The sequence below is a fragment of the Cebidichthys violaceus genome, unplaced genomic scaffold (genome assembly GCF_023349555.1).
Source record: "Cebidichthys violaceus isolate CVI_PGR_0920_01 unplaced genomic scaffold, fCebVio1.0.p SCAF_11, whole genome shotgun sequence".
NCBI lineage: Eukaryota > Metazoa > Chordata > Actinopteri > Perciformes > Stichaeidae > Cebidichthys > Cebidichthys violaceus.
The window spans coordinates 12,655,980-12,681,256 of NW_027176274.1; the positions used below are offsets into that span (position 1 = coordinate 12,655,980).

The 25,277-nt window shown below is 42.0% G+C and overlaps 3 protein-coding genes across 3 annotated transcripts; all 3 read left to right on the forward strand.

The window, feature by feature from the left end:
• Positions 1–545: 545 nt before the first annotated feature.
• On the forward strand, positions 546–7,733 carry LOC137868239 (leucine-rich repeat-containing protein 58-like). Its single transcript, XM_068704886.1, has 4 exons — positions 546–1,280; positions 4,690–4,818; positions 4,948–5,225; positions 5,758–7,733. Exons 1-4 carry the CDS (start codon positions 823–825, stop codon positions 5,949–5,951), a joined length of 1,059 nt encoding a protein of 352 aa, XP_068560987.1. The 5' UTR covers positions 546–822; the 3' UTR covers positions 5,952–7,733.
• A 4,846-nt stretch (positions 7,734–12,579) lies between these two features.
• Positions 12,580–24,992, forward strand: gpr156 (G protein-coupled receptor 156). The gene is made up of 10 exons (XM_068704888.1): positions 12,580–12,793; positions 15,400–15,553; positions 18,601–18,728; positions 18,828–18,963; positions 19,048–19,158; positions 19,742–19,867; positions 20,185–20,280; positions 20,425–20,661; positions 21,179–21,337; positions 21,910–24,992. The coding sequence occupies exons 2-10, from the start codon at positions 15,437–15,439 to the stop codon at positions 23,260–23,262; spliced, it is 2,463 nt and encodes an 820-aa protein (XP_068560989.1). The 5' UTR covers positions 12,580–12,793; positions 15,400–15,436; the 3' UTR covers positions 23,263–24,992.
• Positions 16,187–18,462, forward strand: LOC137868242 (zinc-binding protein A33-like). The gene is made up of 2 exons (XM_068704889.1): positions 16,187–16,239; positions 16,640–18,462. The coding sequence occupies exon 2, from the start codon at positions 16,642–16,644 to the stop codon at positions 18,292–18,294; it is 1,653 nt and encodes a 550-aa protein (XP_068560990.1). The 5' UTR covers positions 16,187–16,239; positions 16,640–16,641; the 3' UTR covers positions 18,295–18,462.
• Positions 24,993–25,277: the final 285 nt, after the last annotated feature.

Below are 25,277 nucleotides of genomic sequence, written 5' to 3' on the forward strand. Positions count from 1 at the left end.
CTGCATCATATGAGTATGTGTTGTGTTTTGATTCCAAAATCTAAGTCTACACATTAGCCGTACAAGTAACTACAGCAGTTGGAACAAGTTCCCCAAAACTACATATACACTAAGAAAATCTCACTTACCCCACTCCTCATAAAGTATCATCACGAGAATAGAGTGGGAGGAACCAAATTATCCTGTACGGTTTTTTTTTGTTTTTTTTACCATTCTATGCACATCAGCAGAGTATTGCATAATGCAACAGAGGAGCGGTGTTGCATAATAGCAGACCGCTCTGGGCAGCTGGCATGATGGATGATCGGACTCGATTCTTCCGCTGTTGCAAGACTGAAAAAGAGCGCAATTACACACAACAACCTGGTAATATGCACCAATAATAAAAAGTCAAAACTGCAATAATCCTGTTACAAATCCCTTGATGAACACTGTAGCAATATGACAGATCGGGAGACTAACCAATCAACGATTGCGTGGGCGGGGTCTGCCTCAAAAATCAGCCAATCTCTAAACATCGAAGCAAATACTGTCGTCAAAGAACGGCTATATTGTAGCAGAGCGTTACCGCATTCAATGATCCTGTAACGTTAGCAGCAGTAGCCTGTCCTCAGTATTAACTCAGTGACCCACATTTTCACTGGAGATGTGGTTACATGTCACGAGCGGGTGTACGGAAATACCTCCCTTCTTCATGTCAAAAACAGACAAGTCCTGGAGCTAACTCGCGGTGTACGGGGGCGTTCAGCCTGACAGAAAAACTTCTGCAAGGACTTTCAGAGTTTAAATCCACGCTAAAAAAAGAAAAGAAAAATCGCCATAATGGAGACTCACGAAGGGGCAGCGGCGGCAGGCGACGGCGTGCTCGACTTTTCCCGTTTGAGCCTGACCACTTTCGGCATTGACACTATCAGCGACGAGAGGAAACGGGACACCAAGCAGCTCTACTTGAACTACAACCGGCTAGCCTCGCTGCCCTCCTCGGTCAGCCTTTTCTGCAACCTCGAGTTTTTGGACATCAGCAACAACGGATTGTCGGCCATCTGCGAGGGCGTTACGCGACTGACCAGGCTGAAAACACTCGTAGCCAAGAACAACCGCCTGGACGAGTTCTCGCTGCCCAAAGACTTCGGCTCCCTGCAGCTGGAGGTGTTGAACTTCAGTGGGAACCGGTTTGAGGAGATCCCCCTTCAGTGTATGAAACTGCTCCGTCTGCAGTCGCTCTCACTCGGTGGGAACAGACTGAAGAGTATACCCGCAGAAATAGAGAATCTAACCAGGTAGGTTCATGGAGGGTAAAGCCACAGCTGTTGGCTAACTTACACTGTTGTTGTTAGTCCGAGGCCAGGTCGTCCCGCAAAGGGCCACTGTCAATTAACGTGTGACGTTCCTCACACTGGCTTTGTAGCTTGCTGGACATGTAATCGTCGATATTCCATAATAATAAGATAATTGCTAAATCACAGTAATTGACGGGGTGGGAGATGAAGAAGCCACTTAAGATACCTGCCGAGGATATTATTTTTCCATATTAGTGCACCAGAGTATTACGTTTATTCCAATGTCAGTTAGGGTTACCGGTAACCAGGATCTTTCTATTGGATTTAACCGGTGGTTCATCTAACTGTTACATACGGTATAATATGATTTGCCAGTGTGACGTCCCAACTGGTTTTCAAACTAACAGGTTTCCGTACTGTTGTGTTTACCTAACATCAGCCATTGTGTTGTCTCTGTCAACAGATTCGTCACACTTTCACAAACATGATATTGGCGATTTTTTTAAAAGCTGCATCACATCAACTGCGGCGAATGTGTTACCTAGATGCTGACGTAATATATTAGGGCGCAAACCCTAATCGAACATATTTTTTTTGTTTTGCGCCAGTGAGATCTTGCAAAAATAAATCTTTTCTAAAATGTATTCAAAGAGCTCACTTAGAGTCGTATGCATCGCAGTTGATATGAGATGCAGCTTGTAAATCGTGTATATATATTATGTCTGGGTGACGAATCTGGCGACAGGCGCACCACATTTGGTGATGTTGGGTAAAACATAACGGTATGGGAACCAGTTAGTTTGAAAACCAGTGGGGACGCCACACCGGTAGCCACGGATTTACAATGGTGGTAAAACTTTTGACTGGAATTTAAACTGAAAACTACCAGCCAATCAGAGAAGTAAAGCAAGTTGATTTCCTGTTTTTTGTTTGTTTTTGTTGTGACAATTAACTGTACAGCTGAAAAAAGTTGAATAATTGATAAAGCAGATCAGCCAAAAGTTCATGTTGACGATGAAAATAATCATTCGTTGCAGTGTTGCATCAGCACTCACTCAATGGTATTCATCCCACCATCCCACTCTGTATAAACACGAGTCCCTCTTCAGTACATGCTGACATTTAAAATGTTTGGTGCCTTCTTGGTTTGCTTTGCCAGAGTCAACCTTTTATCTGTATGCTGCATGTGTACAGGATCCATTACAAAGTCACACTCAAGCAACCTGTAGAGTTTTTGAAGAGGAAACTTAACTAACCAAATATGGTCTGTTTTTCTCTCTTTAAAAAGTATGTTGTTTTTATCGGTTTAATGGTATTTACCACTTTATAACCCCTTTTACATTTATCCGTATGAGTCATGATCATTTCCAGGCAGTTTATCTTTGAAACATCATGATTCATTGTGTGTGCAGGAAGTTCACTTCAGTAATTACCCAGAAGTAGTTCTGGAGATATACGAGCAGTAAACAAAAACTGATGGAAAATAAAGGAGACGCTGCTCTGAGTACACATGGCCTCACAGGAGAGAGACGCGTTTAGTAACAATTCTGTGAAGAAAATGAAAGATATGGAGAAAAAATATCACTCATGATAAAGCAAACAAGAGAAATTAAACAAAGGACACTAACTTCTAAACGCCGCTCAAAGTGTGAGCAGCAGTCTGTTTACAGCTTTCAGAAGCTGTATGTTTGCTGTTTTCTGTTAGAGGGGAAGACGTCGACAGGCCAGCCATGAGATCATTTTTATCTTATCATTTCCCGAGTTTAACAGTAGCAAGTCGTGGTGACCCACTGTCAGGTCAAAGATCAGACATGCGAGGCTCTTCACTTTATCACACAGACACGAACACATCAGTGTAAGGACTTGAGTAAGAGGCAGACAATGAAAAGGGCCACGTGCTTTATAGTCACATGTAGCCAGCCCTATTTCATTTCACAATATCTTGATTATTTACCCTGCCCTACTGTCTTACATTTTTAATAAAAGGATTTTTGTGCCTTTTTAAAAAAAAAGAAAATAATTATTTACATTAAAGTGAGATCTTTCTGTCACAATTTAGATGTGTCAAATTATTAATAAGCTTTGTTTAACTAAGAATAATCAAGAAGCTAAAAGCCAGAACAGTTTATTTCTGGTTTATAGAGTCCTGCAGAAATGAGTGGTAAAACCTGAAGTGAATTAGCATTTTTGCATTTCTTTTCCCCTCCTCTCAAAGTCAGTGCCTCCATGGTGTAGTTTGTTTATAGCCTTTTTACTTCTGCCGATAGCATTGACGCTTCAGAATTCATAAAAGTGGTGTTATCTTGCTGAACAAGCATCATAAACTGTATAACATCTACATGACATATTATGTCTTGATGTGTTGGGAGAAGAAACCTAGAACCAGTGCTTCTACGGTAGAAAAAAAAAAGCTTAAATTTTGCTTACTTTTAACTTTTTATATTGTCCCTGATGCTGACCATTCTCCATCTGTGGTAGCTGATTTGTGTCACTGTGTCGGTGAGGGCAGTGAGACCCTGAATGTCTCAGTGCCCGTCACAGAGGGGGCATGCTCAGTGCTCAGCCACCAAGGACAGTATAATGGCTTCCTGTCTCGCAGTCGCTGTGTCATCAGTTCCAGCAGGCAGATGGCCTCGACGGTTTGCTTTTGCTGACCAGCTATCCATTTCTCTCCCCCTGTCTCTCTGTTTCTCTCCCAATTACCCCCCTCCATGTCTCCATTAACCTACCAGGGTCCTTTGATGTCTCAATACAACAATCATGTACATTTAGCTGTCTACTAAACTTGAAAGCAGTGGTTTGCTATGACCCTAACCCTCATCACATTATGTAATAATGAAGTTAACACAGATGTAAATTTATTCCGTATATTATCGTGATTGGATGATACATGAATGTGTGTACTGCACAAAAAAAATCTGTGGTCTTCGATCATTTTGAACTCTGTTCATCTGTCTTTTTGATGATTTGTAAGCGTGGCCCCACAAACAAATTTTGACACAAAGAAACTGAAGCACATGCACACAAACTTCAGCATGCAGCCATGCATCTTTAGCTCCCTCTTGTGGTATTTATTCGTTTTGACTTGGTGGCACTCACTTGGCCAGAGAAATTCCCTTTCATACCACGTTAACCTCATGTATAAATATGGCCGCCCTGATTTTGACACTGCAGCAACTTTCATTACAAATGTTGAACGTCAAAGTCAGTCAAAAAAGGTTAATTTGTGACATGGGACCCCTGGCCTTCATGCTAAAGGTTTTGGCTATGAAATTGACTTTGTGTTTGGAATAATTTGATAACTTTTTCTCAGTAAATCTCTGTTATACTGGACTGTGTTGTTTTAATAATTACTTGGGCTTAACATGAAACTCAAAATTCTCTCTTTTCCTCTCTTTTGTCCTGTTAGTCTGGAGCTTTTGTATCTGGGTGGGAACCTCATTACAGCCATTCCTCCTGAAGTGGCTAACCTGCCCTGGCTCAGCTACCTGGTCCTATGTGACAACCGCATCCAAAGTGTCCCCCCGCAGCTCACCAGGTAACTGCTCACACATACACCGCCAGTATCTTACCAGTGAAACCTCAAGTAAACAATATCAAGATTACACAAAAGACAGATATGAATGTCTTGTTCTGTCGGTGAAACCATTCCTCTGTCCCGCTCCAGGCTCCACTCGCTGCGATCTTTAAGTCTCCACAACAACTTGCTGACTTACCTGCCGAGGGAGATCCTCTGCCTGGTGCACCTGCATGAGCTTAGTCTCCGTGGCAACCCACTGGTGGTGCGCTTTGTCAAGGAGATGACCTACGACCCCCCGTCACTGCTGGAGTTGGCGGGCCGTACGATCAAGAGCCGAAATCTCCCCTACTACCCCTGCGACCTGCCTTCAAACCTGCTGCACTACCTAGACTTGGCCAGCAAGTGCCCCAACCCCAAGTGTGCCGGTAAGACGCCTTGTCATAGTATTTGAAGAAAATGCACAGATTGATGTAGAGTTGTTTTTAGCGTTGACATATTTGGATTTTTTAGTTTTTTACATGCAGTGCTTGGTTCTAGACATAGGTTCTCAACCTTTTTTTGTGCTTGGGACCCCGTACAATGTGATATTTACCTCTTGTAACCCCTTATCAAGCAGACTCAGTATGTCTGCCAACTGTGACCAATTCAAACAAAAAGAGATTATTTATTTTCCCACCTTGTTTTATTTAAATACTTCTGACAAACCTAAATAAATAACAAATATCCAGTAACTTACCAAAGAAAATGGCAAGGAAACTTAGTTTTTTCCCAATCCCATTGTTGAGAACCACTTTGAAATCATATCCTGTGTTTGTTTTTCAGTTTACTGTTTCATGCGTTGTACAGTTTTGCTAAAAACTTGAGTTCATGACAATGATGCAACATATACATATTGATCTACTACGTTGATGTGTTCATACATACCCTTTTTGCCCTGTCACTCTCTGCTTTATCCAGGCGTCTACTTTGATTCATGTGTGCGCCAGATCAAGTTTGTGGACTTCTGTGGAAAGTACCGGCTGCCCCTCATGCACTACCTGTGCTCCCCAGAGTGCACCTCTCCCTGCAGCTCCAACCCCCAGAGTGACGCCGAGTCGGAGGACGAGAGCAGCGTGCCCGCATACCGCCTGCAGAGGGTGCTTCTGGGATAGCACACCATGGAGGAGCCTCTGACCCTCTGGATGGGCCCGGCCTTGTCAGTCTGTCACTGTGTTCAACATTTATACAGAGATGAACTTGGCTGTCAGACTGAGCACATGTTCGCATACAAACACGAGCGGTCATACTGTATTACAGTCAGCCTGTGTGGCTGTCTGTAGACACAATGACTCCTGAGGCCCTGAACGCTTGTTGACTCAATTTAAAGGACCTTTTTTTAAGAAAGGAATCCATACATCACTCTACATAACATGAGCCACGTAGCCATGTAAATCCACAGTCTGTCAGTCATGACATCAAAGTGCTGGTCTCACGGTCGAGGATAAGAGCGGCAGGATTCTTTTCCATTCAGGGCAGCAAACTTTATCTTTCATACAACACTTGGTGCTCTTTTAGTAGAAACGGTACATTACTCTGCATTTTCTGCAAGTTTGGATACAAACAATTTATTTTTTGTCCGGCTACTGGTCAGCCAGCTTTCATTTAAATTTCTCTCACTGGGTGAGCACCAAAGCTGCTATGCCAACTAGAAAAAACATCTGGGATTTTTTTAAATATATCCGCTGAAACGTTGACATTAGTTTAACACTACAGTGTTCTAAATTGATTGAGTACGACGTGTGAGATGGCCTTATTTACACTGTGTGTGTGTGTGTGTGTGTGTGTGTGTGTGTGTGTGTGTGTGTGTGTGTGTGTGGTCCTGCTGGCCAACGGTTTCGTGCATTTAAGTTGTCTCACACCATATTAAAAGATCCAGGTTTATCTGTTTTTTTTGTCAGCGCCATGGTCACGATCATTCAGATGTGATACGTTTTTGCCACGATGGCATAGTCGTCTTAAATGAATCCAGAATATGGGTTGTGTGAGTATGTGGAAGAAAGCTCACCCATGCTTTGCTCACAGGAAGTGGATGTGGGTTGGACCTGGGAAAACCGTTCACTGTGTTATCACAGAAACAATAGCTATTCAGCGAAACACAGTGGCAGCCTTCATGTTTACGTTCAGGGCTGTTAGCTTTCTCTGCAATATAGATGTGTGTGTGAATGGAGACAATATTGTGTGTGTGTGTGTGTGTGTGTGTGTGTGTGTGTGTGTGTGTGTGTGTGTGTGTGTGTGTGTGTGTGTGTGTGTGTGTGTGTGTGTGTGTGTGTGTGGAGACAAAATTCAGATTTTTTTTTTTATTTTTTTATGGGAATTAATCCTTTTTGAGACAGAAACCATTATTTACTACTGGTCTGTTTCTGTTCCCGGTTACATCTGGGCTTCGTCTCCCTACTATGGAAAGCTGGGAGATGTTATTGCCTCCCAGACAGGTTGTGTCCACGAGTGAGGAAGAAAAAAGAAAGCCCCCCTGGATTAGACCCTAATGTTTAGAAAACAGAAGAACGCTCCTCTGTGTTACAGTAACACTTACACTAGAACATTAGCCTTACTAAGAGAGGCTTCTACCACAGTGAATCCGAGAATGAAGAAATGTGATATAGGCCTATGCACCCTGAAATGTGACAAGATTAACATGATGATTAAGTTTTTTGAGTGATTTTTATACTCATCATCTTAACAGTAACTTTTTTTTTATAACCATATGAAATGCTTTTATAGAAATCCTTTTCTCAAATGTTAAACCCTACATATTTAAATGACCAGCAGAATAGATGGCACTTGACACAGAATATATATAAAGATATATTAATTGTATTTACTTGTACCCCATTCAGATAATGTAAGTAGACTGTACTGTATATAATGCCAATAATAAAGACTGATTGTAATAACTTTAAACTGTGTTTGTATTCAGCCAAAGTTGTAGGAGAATGTAGAAAGAGATTTCATTTTGTTTCCATCGTATTAGAAGTTTTGAAAGGTAAGATGTATATATTTATATGTTGTAGATTGAATGTGTCCAGGTTCATTTGCATATGAAGGTGACTTCATTCTCGAGGCTGAATACTGGGAGACCCTTTTATGTAACCCAGAACCAACAGATGCCAAGGCGAGTTCATTCTGCTGAGCACAATCTGCTAATCCTTAAACATCACCTGCCAAGAGCCATTAACTACTTTGTTTCCTCTTCTCTCGTCTCTTTTCACACCTTCTGTTCCTATCTCAGCGTCTCGTTCAATTTCTTTTCACCTCGCTGTTTCTTTCAGCCTGGCTGGCAAGAATGAGTTTCACATATTTGGTTTGTTTTGAATGGTCTGTGACCAAGTCACAGCTTGGTTCCAGTGTTTTTGCAATGTTTCTTTTCCCGTCTTCTTCACTATCTTTCAAAAGTGTGCACATAGGACCCGTCTACCAGCAGCGGGCACCTAGGAAACTCTCTAGCACACTGTGTGGCGTTACGTTACACCTAAGGCTGGTGCGCGCATGCGCTTACACTCTGCACGCCTTGTATGTTTGGCAGGAGGGTGCTGTCACAAATGCAACCGGAGTACAACTCTGATCCAACCATGACGACCTGGAAGCCATGAGTTGTGCCTGAGGTCTCACACAAGGAAGATGGCGTCTCTGTTGTAGCCCTCTGCAACTCTGCAATAGTAAATGCACCTCTTGTGTGGTCAAATTTCTCACACGTCTTGTTAGCGTCTGTCATAATTTAGGATTGATTCCATCTGAATTGTGTTTTTGGTTGCTGAATGTTATTGGGGTTCCTTACTCTTTACCTTCAAGTTGACAGAGAACATTACATTCAGTATTAGAGTCATAGAGCAAAGTCATAGAGCAAAGTACTTTGGCATACTCTAAGCCTCTTATCGCCCTCAGTGAGAGGCATACCAGCTCATATCAGCTCACAGTATTGCCAGTGTGCATTAACATGCATGCCAGACCTCACACATGACGAGTTTCAGACGTACACTCTGCTGAGCCTTTACACACGACTGCCACACACACTGCAGACGCCCTCGCAACAATCAGATGCTGTCTTCAGAGTTATACAGCTAATCCTCCTTCAAGTCTGGTTAGAGGCCAGAGTGAGGAGGAGGAGGAGAAGGTGGTAGAGGTGGTTACAGGGGGAAAGAAATGAAGTGGTGGGCGGATAATCATCTACTGCTGTGTTAACAATGTTTGATTGTCCCGGTGAATCTCTTGAAACTTGAAAAATGTCTCTTGCCACGGTCACTCTTGACCCAACATCATTCCCTCATTCATTCAGCTCTACAGAGTCTTTGTAGTGAATGACAATGTAATAACATCACAATGTATGAAAATCTTCCTCCAGCTGAGCAATACTTTTTTAATTTATTTTTTTACACAGTGATAAAGGCTGATACAAATGGGGTTGAGGGAATTAGGGTATTTTTTTCATTTTCCTTGAGCCTTCAATCCCCATCTTCCTCAGCATTTCCTGGAACTTTAATTGCATCTCTTTGCTCATCGTGGCGATTACACAAATAACTGAAGAGAGATAAGAAATGTGGGTGAAAGCTGTGGAAAATCTGTAAGTGGATCTGGATTTGAGAATTTTCTTTTTGTCAAAGAACTTTTTATCGAGCCCTTTCAAATACACCCACTCCCACATTATTATTAATAGACATTGTTATTACAACTTCAATTTAAATACTTCATAGCTGCTTTGATTGATATTCTTAATTAGCTCATGGATTTAGGGAAGCATTTAACAACTTAACAGCTGATATTTCCCTCAGATGTTGGTGGATCAAAACAGAGCTAAAATGAGAGTGAAACTCCAAATAAATGCTAATGTTGCTCTTTATATGTTGAAACTGTAAATAGTTATGGAGGACAAAAATGACTATCAATAAATAAATGCATAAATAATGTTATGAATAAATACAGGAATAAATAAATACATGCTGACATAAATAAATAAAAGTATAAATAAATTCTGAAATAAATATGGAAATAAATAAAAGTTGATCATCAAACAGGACATGAAGAAATACATATAATTTATTTCTACATTTTTGTTCACCTTGATTTATTCATTTATTTACTTCTGTGTCTGTAATGAGGATTGGTTACAGGAGTCCTGTGATCCATTCGGGTCTACTACTGCTGCCTTGCTAATGATGTTTTTACAAGCCATTTCAAATCAATTACGCTCATTAGTGAACGATTTAGAGAATCATGTACTCAACGACTATCTTCAGTATGTAAAAATGTAAAAAAGATTAAAGTACATCATTATTAAATGTTATAATTTGCTAAACTGCTTATGAGCTAATTTCTACATCAACGGCTCGACTCATTCACAGGGCCGGCTATCATCATTATCTATTTATTCGTTACTGCATCGTTAGTTGCTATGCTGATTAGTCACCACCTAAACTCTAAAATCAATTTTGAAAATAGAGTGACTAGAGTCTAGACTGATGCTTCCCCCTACATTTATCGTACTCTCTGCCCTTAGTAGAAACACAAGGACTGGAGCCTGCAGGGGAGCCTTGATCCGGCGGTGCTAATCCAGGTCCATAGCAACACTGCAGGAGGAGCCGCAACCTTCCATAGAGGGATTTGGGTATGTTAGTGGGCAAACCTGGGCATGTCACAGGGGAGCGTCCAGGCTCTGGCAAGGACAGTGTAAAGGGCCGTAGGGGGTTAGTGTTGCCTCACTTACACACTGAACAATGTGTTTACGCCCACACAGTCTCAAACACAGAATGCTGGGACTGGCTGACACTGTGGTCAGATGTTGAATCACAGCTGCAGCTGCTTCCACGTCAGGAAACGGTGGTGCTGCCTGTCAGGAATGGTTCAACGGGAAATGGTGTGTCACTGGCTTAAAAGCTATGCTTGTTATTTATTTTGGTTGGTGAACTTCCAGCTGATACATGTGCACAATGTGACAATCCAGAAAAAGGTGGCGACTCTTTTGTGTTAGAATTGATCCCCGGTAACCTCAGTAGCAAGACATGAGTCCTGTTTCATTCTTTTTGTCCTGCCTGCCAGCTGCTCCTCTTTGACTTGTGCTTTTTGAGCAACAGCCACATGTCCCCATGAAATATTCAAGATCCTGGTAATCTGAGGATCGGTGTGGTCCACCTGCCGCTGGTGCAGTCCATCTTGAACCTGATCTTGAGGGAAACCTGAGAGTGATTGCCACGCTTTGGGTGTAACAGAGCTGGCAACTGTGTTTCAGTCCCTCAATGGGAGCGCTCGCTTGGTGTCATTTGATCTGAAGGCACAAGCAAAAATGTTGAGTTTAGAGGTTATTGCCTCATTTTCTTCTGGAGTTCACTGTTTCTGTTCATCTTGATATAGCTGACTGATTAGTTACATATTTGTTATTGTTTTTTGTGTGTGTTTTTTTTACTATAAAACATGACTGTGGAAGCATATTATTGAAGGACTCCACCAGTTACAGTACCAATATTAGTTAACAGAGGAACCTGTTGTCAAGTACAAAATAGCACTTAACACTGAATAGAAGAGTGTTGCCTGTATTTGATTGATTGTCATGCTTAGCCTAATGGCATGATCTGCCTTATACTTACATGTTTATAGCTCCTTAGATTTTTAAACTAAAAAGTATTCTTATAATGTAAAACTCTGCATGCCTAATCAGCTTCAATTTTGAAAAATGTCTTTCGCATTCAGCTGGACCTTGTCACTGAGCTTAAACACACTTGGGTCTGTATGATTTAGACGTTTAAACACATTGATACATCTTCTTTAGTTCACAGGATTGTCAGACATATTTTCCCCTCCAGTGATGAAAAGAGCATCAATAAACCTGCTTGTATTCACAGAAATTGGAATATGTGCAAAAATCCATCCTGATAGGAATCATGATTGGTGACTCTTCATAAGTGATCCTTGTAGTTGGCTATAAAGATGTATCATTGTGTTTAAATGCCTGAAGGATTTTGGGTTTACCAGTTTATCCAGGGAATTATTACAAAACCAAACATTTGAAAGAGAGAGTGTGAATAAATGGTGAGGTCGATGACTGGCATGATCTCTTTTTGAAATTTGTCTGTGTTTCTGCTCCCCACTAACAACTGCTGTCAATGGTGGTGACACTCCCTCATCAGGAATGACCCTGTGTGTGTGCTCACACTATAAATCTCCATGACATCTTAATAATACCTCTATGCCTCTTATGGCTGGTGGAACGAATGCAGAAATATTTCTGCTGGCTCACTGCTCTCAGACAGAAGCTCTTTTTTTTTTTGTATGCGTTTTACCAGCCAACCAGCTATTTTGACAAGCTGGCTGCCATCCCTAATGGAGGCCTGCTTTTGGAAAACAAAATAGAGATGGCGTGTGTTTGTCTTTCCATTAAAACAAGTGCTGTTATTCAGTATATTTGTTTTGTGTTCCGCCTATTCCCATATGCCACCCAGTCCCCCGAGGCTCCCGCTGCACCCACACTGTCACAGCCCTCCTGCACCACATCGGTCACATCACACTCTGAACCTCATTTGGTGGAAACCGAGAGAGAGAGAGAGAGAGAGAGAGAGAGAGAGAGAGAGAGAGAGAGAGAGAGAGAGAGAGAGAGAGATTACACACTTACACACCTCCTGTCCCTGACACACACACACACACACACACACACACACACACACACACACACACACACACACACACACACACTCACTCCTCCCTCAAAGCTCAAATGAAAACTCCGGCAGTGTGTTGAACTGTTCCTGACTGACAGGATCTTCCCGGGCTGTATAGGACTGACAGTTTGACGGACATATTGTGTCGTGGGATTCATTACACGTCTGCAGTAATGGGACCTTTGTAGCTATGTTAGATAACATATTATTCTGTCATTTATTTCCGATTATTAATAACTTTCTCAGCCTTGCGCGATGGAGCCTGAAGCGGGACGAGACGATGGGATCCTCCGTGCGCTCTGGAGACCGAGGTTTGCTTTTTTAGATTTTTCTTCTTTGGTTTCTTTTCTTTCCTCCTTCACTGGTCTACATCTTAATTTCCTCTCAAGCTATTTGATTGACAAGTTTGATAGTTTACCGTGCTGCTGCATCGATGCAGCACTGGGTGAACACATGTTTTTACGCATCTCTTTCACCAAATAAGATCGCTTGAATAAACAGTTAATTTATGTATGCGCTGTTGATGGAGATCACAGATTTATAGAGGCCTAGGTGATGCATTAGTTCAATTTAATGCTCCATGACGTCCATGAAGTCTGTAAATAAATGCTTCATAACTTAACTATTTCTATTCTTCTTCTTCTTCTTCTTCTTCTTCTTCTTCTTCTTCTTCTTCTTCTTCTTCTTCTTCTTCTTCTTCTTGTTACAACAAGTATGATTATCTAGTTTCCCATAGAACGCGTCCGTGAACTAATATGCTAACTAATATTTAATGTACACCAAAAGTTTCATCCCTGCTGTGACGCATTTCCTCAGGTGTTTCGCTTGAAATGGCCACGTGGTTTCATACAGCACAAGTGCAGACTCCCCAGTTCAGATCAAAGATGACTTGATGGAAGATGGAATTTTGACAAAATAGGTTGACTGAGAGCCGGGCTGTAAAAGGCACCATGTGCCCAGAAATGACGTGTGCCGGTTCTGAGGCGGGATTTCAGTGCAGTAATTGCATTCTAACTCGGCTTAAAGAATAAACGTATAAACGGATTACTAACTGAGGAGGAATGTTTCAATATTGGCTCCTGAACCGGGCTTTACCTCTGGCAGCGCCCATGGTTACAATCTTAAAAGAGAAACAGTGAGACTGACAGGACAATGAATGGGCTTTACTCATGCAGTATATTAAAAGTTTGGTGAAAGCCATGGAAAACTCAATTCTGTCTCTCTGAGCGCAGAGGTTTGTCAGAAATGGGTGAAATATTGCAGATAGTTAGACACATACAAAAAAAAAGATTTAAAGAGAGACCCAAGGGCAAGTTACCAAGTGAAAGAAAGCAAAGCTACACTCATTAGGCCCACCCTACATTTAAGCAAGGAATACAGAGATAGTTGAAGAGCAACTTGCGGTTTATTCTTCAGGACTTCAAAAGACACTCAAGATTATTCTGAACAGTGACAAACATGTCCGTAAAACCTAACTCAGTTTGGGGAAGGGCTCTGTTGACCTTTGTTGACTTCTGCAGGGTGGCGGTTTTCTCCCAAACTGAAAGCCACAGAGGCAGGATTTTGAAAAAAACAGCGGAAATGCCTCTCTCTGCTGTCGTTCCCTGCGGAAAGCAACAGAACTGTGATCTAAACTTGGAAAGTGACGACAGGACATGAACAGGAACTCCAGACGTTTCCCAGATATGCTGCCCAGTGGGCTTCATTGTTTCTGGAAATGTGGGCTTTACTCAATAACATACACCAAAGGAGTCTGTCAAATAGAACAGCCCCGTCTCATGTTGGGTGAATTAACATATTTCTGTCCAAAAGTTAGATGCAAGTCAAAGATTTCTCACACTGCTCTGTTTTGATTGAGTCCCATAATCCAACTATCCCAGAGCGCTTTGGGTATCTTAGTCATTCTCCAGTCAACGACGAGATGTGTGATGCCTAACAACACACACACACTTGTATCGATACAAGTGGTCATCCACGGTCTCGACAACATGCAGCTGAGTCACTGCAGCGTATACATCAGACTCTTAGTCTGTATTATAGCTCAGAGTATCGGGTGATACCATGCCGCATAATTAAATCCGCAACATGTCAGTGCAGCACGGGTAGCCTCATAAAAATGCCTGTGGCAAGAGTGACAAACAGTTGTTTGGTGATACTCTCCAAAGTTTGTTTTCGGTTTTAGGGGCCTGAAATAACCTGGTTAATTGCAGATTATATGGTCCTCAGTAAAACTGCAAATGAGGGCTTTTGACATATTGATTGTGTTACATTTTCTTTCGTTTCGCTCACCCTTTCGCGTGATTCACAAATGTTTATCACAGCAGAGAGCGTTCCTGTGTTGACTGGTTCACCTCAGTAATGACGTAGTGCTGGTGGAAATCGAGGATAAGCAGAATCCCACATGCTTCCTGTCACACAGGCCGAGTCCTGGCTCCTCGGTTAATTCTGTAGCGGTAAATAATTGACACTATTTGGGCATTTCCATTCTAACCTTGATTTCACCATAAACTTAATGTCTGTTGGTTTTATTTGTGTTTATAATCTCAAGCTTTTTACTTGGTGTAATATCAATGATCAAATCATTGGTGTAAAATCACTTCCATGCTTGCATAAATCCTCCTCTCAGAGGTTTCCGTCATAGCACCACACTGTGGTGGCTAAAGGTCTTACAACAAATTTGTGTGACCTTATAATAGAAGCAGGACTTCATGTGAAATGTCTTTGTCTGGGGTCCAGTGCCTGTTGTTTTGGAGCTCAGTGAGTGCTCTCATTTTTAAGATATATAACGGTGCAGTGAAACTGTTTTGACCAAAACAGGTACAAAGAATGTATGCATTTTCCCTCTGAATGGTTGTAAGTCAGTTTTACAAAAAGCAATTTAATGTCATCATATTCATCTTATCTGTTTGTTCCTCAGGATTTGTGTGTGAAAAGTGGACAGACTGGGGTCAGTAATGGAGCCTGAGCTGAATTGTAGCTCCCAGTGTGAGTCCCCACTCTGCTTCATCCACTCAGGAGTCAACAGGCAGGAGGGTCTCGACATTCTGCAGAGACTATGCAGTCTCAGCACGGTAATCACACTCATACACACACACACACACACACACACACACACACACACACACACACACACACACACACACAGAGTCAGACAGACAGCAGACATAGCTTTCGTAAATCCAGCATGGCTGATCAACAGAATATTTTTGGCCCTCCAAAAGGTTAAGGTTAAAAACATATGTACAAACATACATATGTTGTAGATTATTTTGACAGTGCTTGTAAGAAATCAATCACATTATTCACACAAGGCTGAATTACATACAATGCAACTTACGTTTTTAACTTCCAGTTTTCACTTGCAGTTTTTTGCAAACCTTCACTGCTCTTGATAAACTTGGACCTATGGCTTAAAATGTGGGGAATTTCCATCTTACATCACCAAAACCATCCACACAAATGAAATACATTGAATAAAAACATACTATAAATGTGTTATTTACCACTTGAGAAGACAGTTCAAAAGTAGAGATCGAGACATGTAAAGCCATTGGGCTAGTGAAGCTATGTTTAGTATCATCATAGTTGCTGGTGCCTTTAAGAGAAGGGTGAGCAGAGACCAGCAACATGAGGCGGGCACAAGAAAGTCTAATGTGACTTTCCAAATAGAAACCAGTAGTAGTAGCCACTGTGTCAGGGAGCACAAACACTCTCCTGTAGACTCCTTTCCTCTCCGTGCTACACCACATAAAGCGAGGTAAGTTATCTCCTTGATTTATTTCATGCTTTATGATGTTAATTCATGCATTTGTCAGTCTCAACACGCTCAAAGGGGAAGGGAACCCTGTGCTGCACTGTGTTTGCTTTATGGTGATTATATGACTAGATTATATTTTAATGTACTGTTTTATTTTATTTTATTGTAAAGTCATAACAATTCTTTTGTATTAGTTTCTGTAGAACTCAGTTCACATACATTGTTCAGCTAGAAGGAAATATCCTGTGATGAAATGTAACACCATGCATTTGTTACTATTCATGGACGTAGACAGCTCACCAGGCACAACTGTTTCTAAACCTAATAGTATAATGGAAAGGACCAGAGACAACCTTTTCTTTAAAATCCCACCTGCTTTTCTTTCTGGATGTGTTCCCAGAAATGGCTGCTGCTGGCAGTGTGCTGACTGAGGAGCAGCTTCTTTGCCCCATCTGTCTGGATTTGTTCAACCAACCAGTCTCCACTCCTTGTGGGCACAACTTCTGCAGGGACTGCATACAAGGATACTGGCAGAGCGCTAATCTGTCGCAGTGCCCCATGTGCAAGCAGAAGTTCTACAGGAGGCCTGAGCTCAAAGTTAACACCTTCATATCTGAGGTGGCTTCCCAGTTCAAGAATTCATTAGAAAAGAAAGATGAAAAAATCCGTACCGTGGACCAGTATTCAAGCCATAAAGGAGAAGTTTCATGCGATGTGTGTGTTGGAAAAGGAATCAAGGCTCTTAAATCATGCCTGGACTGTTTGGCCTCCTTCTGCGAGACTCACCTGGAGCCCCATCATGTTCTAAACACCTTTAAGAAACACCACCTGATCAACCCCATAATGAACATGCAAGACAGAGTGTGTAAGAAGCATGCAAAACTGCTGGACCTGTTCTGTAACACTGATCAGACTTATGTGTGCCAGATCTGTATTAAGAGAGACCACAGTGCTCATCACACTGTACCTATAGAGGATGAGAGCAGTGACAGGAGAGCTCAAATTGGAAGGATAAATGGAGAAGTGGAAAAAATGATTAATGTCCGACTTGAGAAAATCAGCAACATCAATCAAACTGTTCAGCTCAGCAGAGGAAACACAGAACGAGAGATTGAAGAGAGTATGCAAGTCTTCAACAATCTGCTCCACTTTGTCCAGAAAGGCCAAGCTGAGGTGGTGGAGGTGATTGGTGGAAAGCAGAGGCAAATTGAAGGCAAGGCCAGAGGACTCATCATGGAGCTGGAGCAGGAGATCAATGAGCTGAGACGGAGAAACGCTGAGCTGGAGCAGCTCTCACACACCGAAGACGACTTCTTTCTTATCCACAGCTTTCCAGCTTTCTCCACACTGCCAGCCACCAAAGACTGGTCTGCTACCTGTGTAGAGAGTGCTGTGTATGTGGGCACGGTCAGGAGAGCAGTCAGGAGAGTAGCGTGCCAGCTTGAGGAGACAGTAAAGGCTGAGGTGAAGAGGCTATGTGAGACCGAATTTCAGAGGGCTCAGCAGTGTGCTGTGGATGTGACTCTGGACCCTGATACAGCTCATCCCAAACTGGTGCTGTCTGAAAACAAGAAACAGGTATTTCACAGTGATGTAGCACTGAGCCTCCCAGACAATCCAGAGAGATTTTACCCTGGTGTCAGTGTTTTGGGAAAGGAGGGTTTCTCCTCAGGCAGGTTGTACTACGAAGTCCAGGTGAAAGGCAAGACACAGTGGGATATTGGAGTTGGGCTTCAATCCGTCAACAGAAAAGGAGGGAATATACTTAACCCTGAGACAGGCTACTGGGCCCTGGGGATGAGGAAAGACAAGAGCTACTGGGCCCTCAGCAGCACTCCTATCCGTGTGCCTTTGGTCGGGAAGCCCCAGAGAGTCGGGGTGTATGTGGACCTGGATTGGGGGCAGGTTTCTTTTTACGACGCGGAATCTGCTTCTCATATCTACTCATTCACTGGATACTCATTCAATGAAAGACTTTTCCCCTACTTTAACCCTCGGCGTAATCATGGCGGAGTCAACTCTGCTCCTCTGATCATCTTTCCTGTCAATGTCTGAAATCTGACATTTCATCTCTTCATGTTGCTTAGAATGCTTTCAACTGTTTTTTTTAATCATCTCTCGTTTTCATATGAAAGTTAGCAAAGGTCCAGCATGTTAATTGCTGTTCTGTTTGCCTTAATAAAGTTAATTAATTAATCTGAATCCTGTGTACTTATTTGTGTTGCTTTTACATCACATCATTTACAAAATGGAGGGTTCAAAACATATAAAAACAGTAATTAAATAATGCACAGGTATATCAGCTACACCTGTAATATTTGGATTGGATTTTGAGGAGTTTGCGTTTGCATGTGTGTGCAGATGGCAGTGGAGCTCCCAAGGCGGTCTCTCTCCCCAGTGTTGAGCGCTGTGGTGTGGACGCTGCTCTCCTGCGGAATCCTGCTGGCCTTCTGCTTCCTGCTCTTCACCCTGCGCTTCAAAAACAACAGGTAGTCTACAAAGAGAAACACATCTATAAACATTACAAAGATATTTACTGAATTAACTGATCAATTGTGTGTGTGTGTTTGCACATGTTGTATTATCAGGATAGTGAAGATGTCCAGTCCCAACCTGAATGTCTTGACTCTCTTTGGAAGTGTCCTCACCTACAGCAGCGGCTTCTTGTTTGCCGTTGGGGAACGATCACAATCACAAGGTGGAGCATCCACAGCTGTGCTACAAGTAAGGCCTGCAGTCTCCCTCAATCCTTCATTATACTGTTGGATAGATCATTGTTGGATATTTATGCAGTGCTCTCTCCTCCAGGCTCGGATGTGGACTCTTTGTGTCGGAAGTACCCTGGTGTTTGGCCCAATTTTGGGGAAGACGTGGAGACTGTACAGAGTGTTCACCCAGCGAGTGCCTGACAAGAGAGTGGTAGGAATGCTCCCCCAGCCTTTGTATTGTCTTTATTTTCTTGTCCAGTCCCTGCAAGATGCATTAATTACATTCTAAAATGTATTTCAGAGGGTAGCTTTTACTTGTTTTAAGAAGGGTAAGGTTTAAATAATAGCAGCGGAAGATGATGCATGACAGACATTTCAGGCCAAGGGGTCCACTGATCACATCTCTTTTTATTTACTGCTGATTTTCATAGCTATTATGAATAATTTGCTTGTTTGTGTGTAATGTGTCTTTAATAGTTAACAGGACATCTAGAAATAATGCAAAGAGACATCTGATAAATCAATCAGTGGGCTCCAGTCCTTTCTTTTCCCTTCAAAGTCCCAATATTTTGTATTTTGATGCAAACCTGGATCCACATACAGAATGATTTTTGGATATTTACAGATTGCTAAGCCTTGGTAAATGCTCTCTTGTTTTTTCCTGTTTTTAACTTTCTTTTATATATCACTTCCAAACAAGTTATTATTGACAGTTTTTCCTAACTGGGGTCTCCCAGAGTGTTACATATGTTGTATGACACTGAAGTGACTGGTGATTTTACTTTCTGCCTCAGATAATCCGAGACATCCAGCTGATGGGCATGGTGGCTCTGTTGATCGTGGTGGACATGCTGGTTCTCACCACCTGGAACCTCACAGACCCGATCAGGTGTTCACGATCTGTCGGAGCTGTTGTCAAGGTACAATTCCATGGAGATTTTCTGTGTGGTGGAAAAGAAAGTTGTAAAACAAGTTAAGATTGTGTTATTTGATTACAGAACAGTTTGAGGATTATGACATGTTGAAATTAATTGCCAACACCTTTTTTCATCCAATTGTTTATTGATGCCAAATAACTATTTTTTTTTTTTTTATTTAATGAAATTGCAAGAAAGTTTTACTTTGTGACTGCGAAATCACAAACTTCCCAATCCTCTAATGTAATTAATTATAGACGTGTTGGGGACATTCATTCAGGTTGCAACTCACTGATACTATACATTTTATCCTGATCTAGGTGGTGGAGAGAGACATTTCCTACTCTTTGTCTCAGCTGGAGACCTGCTCCTCTGTATACTCGGATCTGTGGGTTGTCATTATTGCTGTTCAGAAGGTAAGTAATCTTTATTTTATTGAAATGCAATTATATGTTGGATTTCAATAAAATAGAGATTCCTTCATTGTAATGGTGATATGATTTATTGATTTACATTGTCTGTGGCCTTAGTCGTTACCTTTTCCCCACATTTCTCCTTAGGGTTGTCTTCTCCTCTATGGGACTTATCTAGCTGGGTTGACCAGCAATGTCAGCCGCCCTCCCGTCAACCAGTCTCCCACCATCATGACAGCCGTCACTTTGGTCACCTTCTTTTCGGCTGTGGCCGTCCCTGTGTCCATCTTCCTGCAGCCATGGCCCAACCTGGTTTATAGCACTGTGGCTGGAGCCATTTTCATCTGCACACTGGCTACCAACTGCATGCTGTTTGTGCCTCAGGTAAGAAATAAACAGCTCAAGATACACACATGAATTTTTCAGGCAGACTTGTCATCTAATCATAGGATACTATGTCTGGAAACCAGCAGTCAATCCGACAGGCATAAACTCTATATAGACACATGAATGACAGACGTATGACGTTCTCTCTTAGTCTTGACAAAAAGAGTAAAATCTATGAGTGACTGTGGTGCCCGAACCTCTATTCTCTATATGCATATCAATTTGCCACGTCTGTCAGTGAAATGTGACTCACACAGAAGGTGTGAATGAGTCAAAACTACGTAGGATATTGCAAACAGGTTTATGACCCTCTAAGTGTCTGGCAGTGGATGTATGTCACAACAAAGGAATGCATCTTGAGTGGAAAGGAAGGACATTTTTGAAAAGTGAGTAATACGCTCAAACACACCTGGTCAAAAAGTCTTGTGTGAAATGGTCCTGGTATTAACTACTAGTGTGTGTAATGTATCTATAGCTGAAAGTTAGCGTGACACACTGTTTCACCAACATGCAGCTGACTCAGTGGCGGCAGTTTGAAGAGGACCAGAACAACCCAAGTCAGATGGCCAAGTATTTCAGCAGCCCCAGTAAGAGCCAGCCCTCTGTGTACAGCCAGGATGAGATGTACTACCTGCTGGGGGAGAACAACTCCATGAAAAAACTCCTTAATGAGGTACTATATCATTCTTTCTTTTTTTTTTAAATCTACTAATTACTAAGAATATCAAATAATTTATGAGCTGGTCTTATGGACCTAGGTTTTGAATTCTCTTATAATGTGATGATAAATATTTGTTTTAATTCATTGTCAATTCTTACCATTTTTCATTGAATTCAAAACACAACTTTTATAGTTTTTTGTTTTTCTTGTGTTGTTTGTTCTGTTGGACGACCACAATGGAAATAAGCCTTTTAGGCTTTGTTGTGTTTAAAACCTCAATTATTGTAACTACTGCTCAGCAGAGTTTTTTTTAAGTTTGGTCAATTAATTTCCCCAGACTTAAGCTTGAAAATGCATTAGACATGATGAGTGAAGCCAGCAGTGATCTTAAACTGGCAACAATCCCTCGAAAACATGTGGCCAGACAGGTTATACTTTCACTCTCTCTTTTTATTAGGGGTGCCTGTAGCTGGGACTTGCACTTAACCAGTTGCAATAGCCTACATTGGAAATTGGTTGACAAGATTCTTTAATGCTGTATGTGTCGGAGTGTTCAAGCTTGTGTTTTTTGTTACAATTTCCAGAAGAACGTTGTGATTGACAGTCTGCAGGAGCAGGTGAACAACGCCAAGGATAAACTCCTACGACTCATGTCAGCCAGCCAGCCATCCGAGGACCAGAACCTGGACTCTTCCAACACCAACCTCAACTCCACCTCCACTCAGACCACAGAGCTTCAGTCTGACGGCCCCGCTTCTTCTTCTCTACCTCAGAGAGACACTAAATCCCAACTCTCGCCGCCACATCTCTACTCTCACCTCACTGCTGCTGCTGATACGCTGTCCTCTGAGCCTCCCTCTGCTCCAAGCTCCTCAGCCCCTATTGCTGCTTCCTCTCTTCTCCCTGATGATATGTATGATAGTGAAAACCAGAGAGGTGTCTCTACCGCTGGGCTCACAGGTAGAGACACAGCTGGGAAGGGAACAAGGGAGGATCTCAAACAACCCTTGTCCCTCAAGTCCCCTGGCTCACTCAGGACAGCAGAAGAGGCAGTTCACTTTGTCACTTCCCTACAATCCCGCAGAGGGTTAAACCCTTCTCAGTTTGAAGCTTTCAACAATCAGAGCGGCCTAACATCCCAGCTGGGACCAAATGCCAGACCAACTGGTTTTGTTAGGAGCGAGCAGTTGCAGGAGATCCTCCAGGAGCTTAGTGTGGATGCAGTCATGGAAATTGCTCTTCGATCAACCAGTCAGACGTCCAGAACGCCCTCTCAGCTAAAATGTACCGAAGCTTTCGCTCTTTCCCCTCTATCCCTCCGCACACCGCGCTCCCCTCATCCACCTGTTCTCTTCCGCTACCCCAGCATCTCCCCCTATGCGATGAGGAAACGTCGGCCGCCCTTCCACTCCTGCAGAAAAGGGTTGGCCCCTCCCTGTTTCTATGCAGGGTCAGAGGGTGCTGGTTGTGAAAAGATAAGGGACAACTGTGAACTTCAAAATCCAGGCAAGCGCCCTGATGGGGTCACTGTGGATGGTACCCTCCTCCAGGTTCACAACCCTGAATTCGAGCTGGAGGAGGAGGAGGAAGGGAATGAAGCGATAACGAAAGTTCAGAAGCATATTTCAAGGTCCCAAAGACACTCAGTCTTGCCGTGTGCAGATCACACAGCTCCACCTGATGTGGAATTAGGTGGTGATGAGCGGCACCATAGACGCATTAGAGACTCCTGTGGCTACTGGGACTCTGACTCTAGCAGCTCAACAGACTACGATTACTACCACCGTCCCTACTGTGACTCCTGCCTGCAGCGAGGCTCTCTCCTGTCATCAGACAGCTCCTCAGACTCTGACAGCGAGTACGACGACTACACCAGCCTGTACCGCTCCCCACACCCTGTGGTATTCAAAGAAGACATCAAACCCACCTTTGTATGAGCACAGATTTACTGCACTTTACATGTTCATCCATTTCCACCACTTGAATTCATGTCCTGAGAAACGTTGTACAAAATTAGCATTTAGGATAAAGCAGACAGAAAGTTCATTGTGCTTTAGGCTAATGTGCATCTGTAATGGGAGATCATCTGTTTGTAGCTTTCAGTAGGAATGTGTTTGGCATTCTGTATGAAAAGAGCATTAGTATTCTTGAATCTTGCATTGTGGGACAGAGTGGTGCTTTTATTAGATTTATGAAAACTTTTGTAGCTCACAAGCAGACAATGCTGTTTACTTTTTAATATTACTTATGGCAGTATGTGTATATTTCTGCTGTCAGATGAAATCCCTTACATTCAAAAAAAGTCTCGGTCTGACATTTAGTGTAACAAATTATTTAAAGAAAACTGAAATCAAAATGATATGTTTTCACAGGACAGCTGAAATGTGCACTCTATTAGCTATTGTGTATATGCTGTATTTATTGTGATATTTATAATAAGATGTTTTGGTGTTTACAGAATTCTTCTCTGTACCCTTTTTTATTGTTTTACATTATCAACACATTCCTTAAAGTGTATGCCATTTTATTGTATGGTCTGCATTTTGTTTTTTAAGTTTAGCGTTTTCCTCCTTCATTGACTACAATGCTCTACATTTGTTGTCAGATGCTTCCAATCTACAGCTGGTTTACGAGACACCATGCCCATGTGACCATTACTTTAACACACTTCATTATTGTCTCAGTATTATTGTCCTGACTCATTAAGAGTATTTAATGTGCAAATGTCACAGTTATCTGGATTGTGTGTCTCGTGTGTGTGTGCTAGACAGATTTTTTTTTTTTAAAAGAAACTTCACATCACTTCATTCTGCATCTTCTCCGGTTTTAGTGGAGAACTGATCAACCAGCTGGGGGCCATGTGGCAAAAATAAGTCCCTATTAGGCCCCCACACTCACATTCCCTCAACCCATTTTGCCCAGAGTCCTACAAACCAATCTGTAGTAATATGCTGTAACACCCAACTACAGGTTTGTTGTTAGTTTGGAAGTTTTAATAATATTCTTTCAACACAAACAAAAACAGCTTTATTCCCCCTGATTTTTTTTTATATTTCTCTTCCCTGTCTTGGCATCTCACTCTCACTCTCTTCCACTGTCTCCTCTCTGTCTCTATGTCATGTTTTCTTCGGCTAATGGGACAATGTGTGTTTGCCTGAGGTGGTGTTGCTATGAAGGGAAAACAGCATCTTTGCTTACTTCTGCTCTGCTGCCTATTTTTGAGACTTCACTGCTCTCTATTCTGCATATGAACCATTGAAGGGCAGCCTGGGAGAAATTCCTTTTGATATAGAGCATAACAGAGTATAAATAACCCACACAAAAGACATACCAGCATCACTGTGCAGGAGGAAAGACTTTCCAGCCAAGTCACCCGTATTCTGTTCAAGATGGGGATAACTGACGTATAGTGAAAAAAATGTAGTAAAATAGTTTTCAATCACATTTCTATCTCAAAATAACACGATAGTCCATAGCTATCCTCTCCTTGAACACGTATTACATAATGAATAAAAGGAACCCTTTACAATGGGTTTATAAGTTGTAACTATTGACTTTATTAATGGTTGATGAATTATTTACTAATGCTCTTTTTCGTTCAGTTAAAAGCCCTTACAGTAATAATAAATAAATGGGTTGCCAGATTGTGAAAAATCCCTTTGACTAATTGGACTGTATGACCACTTCACTTGTAAAATGGATGTCACTGGATCCGGAACAAAGTTGATTTATTAACAACTTTATTATCACCAACATTATCTTCAGTATTAATGGCTTACCAACATTTATGACAACATTACACCAAATAGAAACAAGAAACCAACAACCTGGCAACACAAAATGTGTTCTCATTAACAGCTGATCTACCAGGTGAGTAAAGGATCAAGGCTCAGCTTTTTAGTCATTTGGCAGGAAGGAGAGATGCTGTTTTAGCCCCCTCCCTGCTACACAC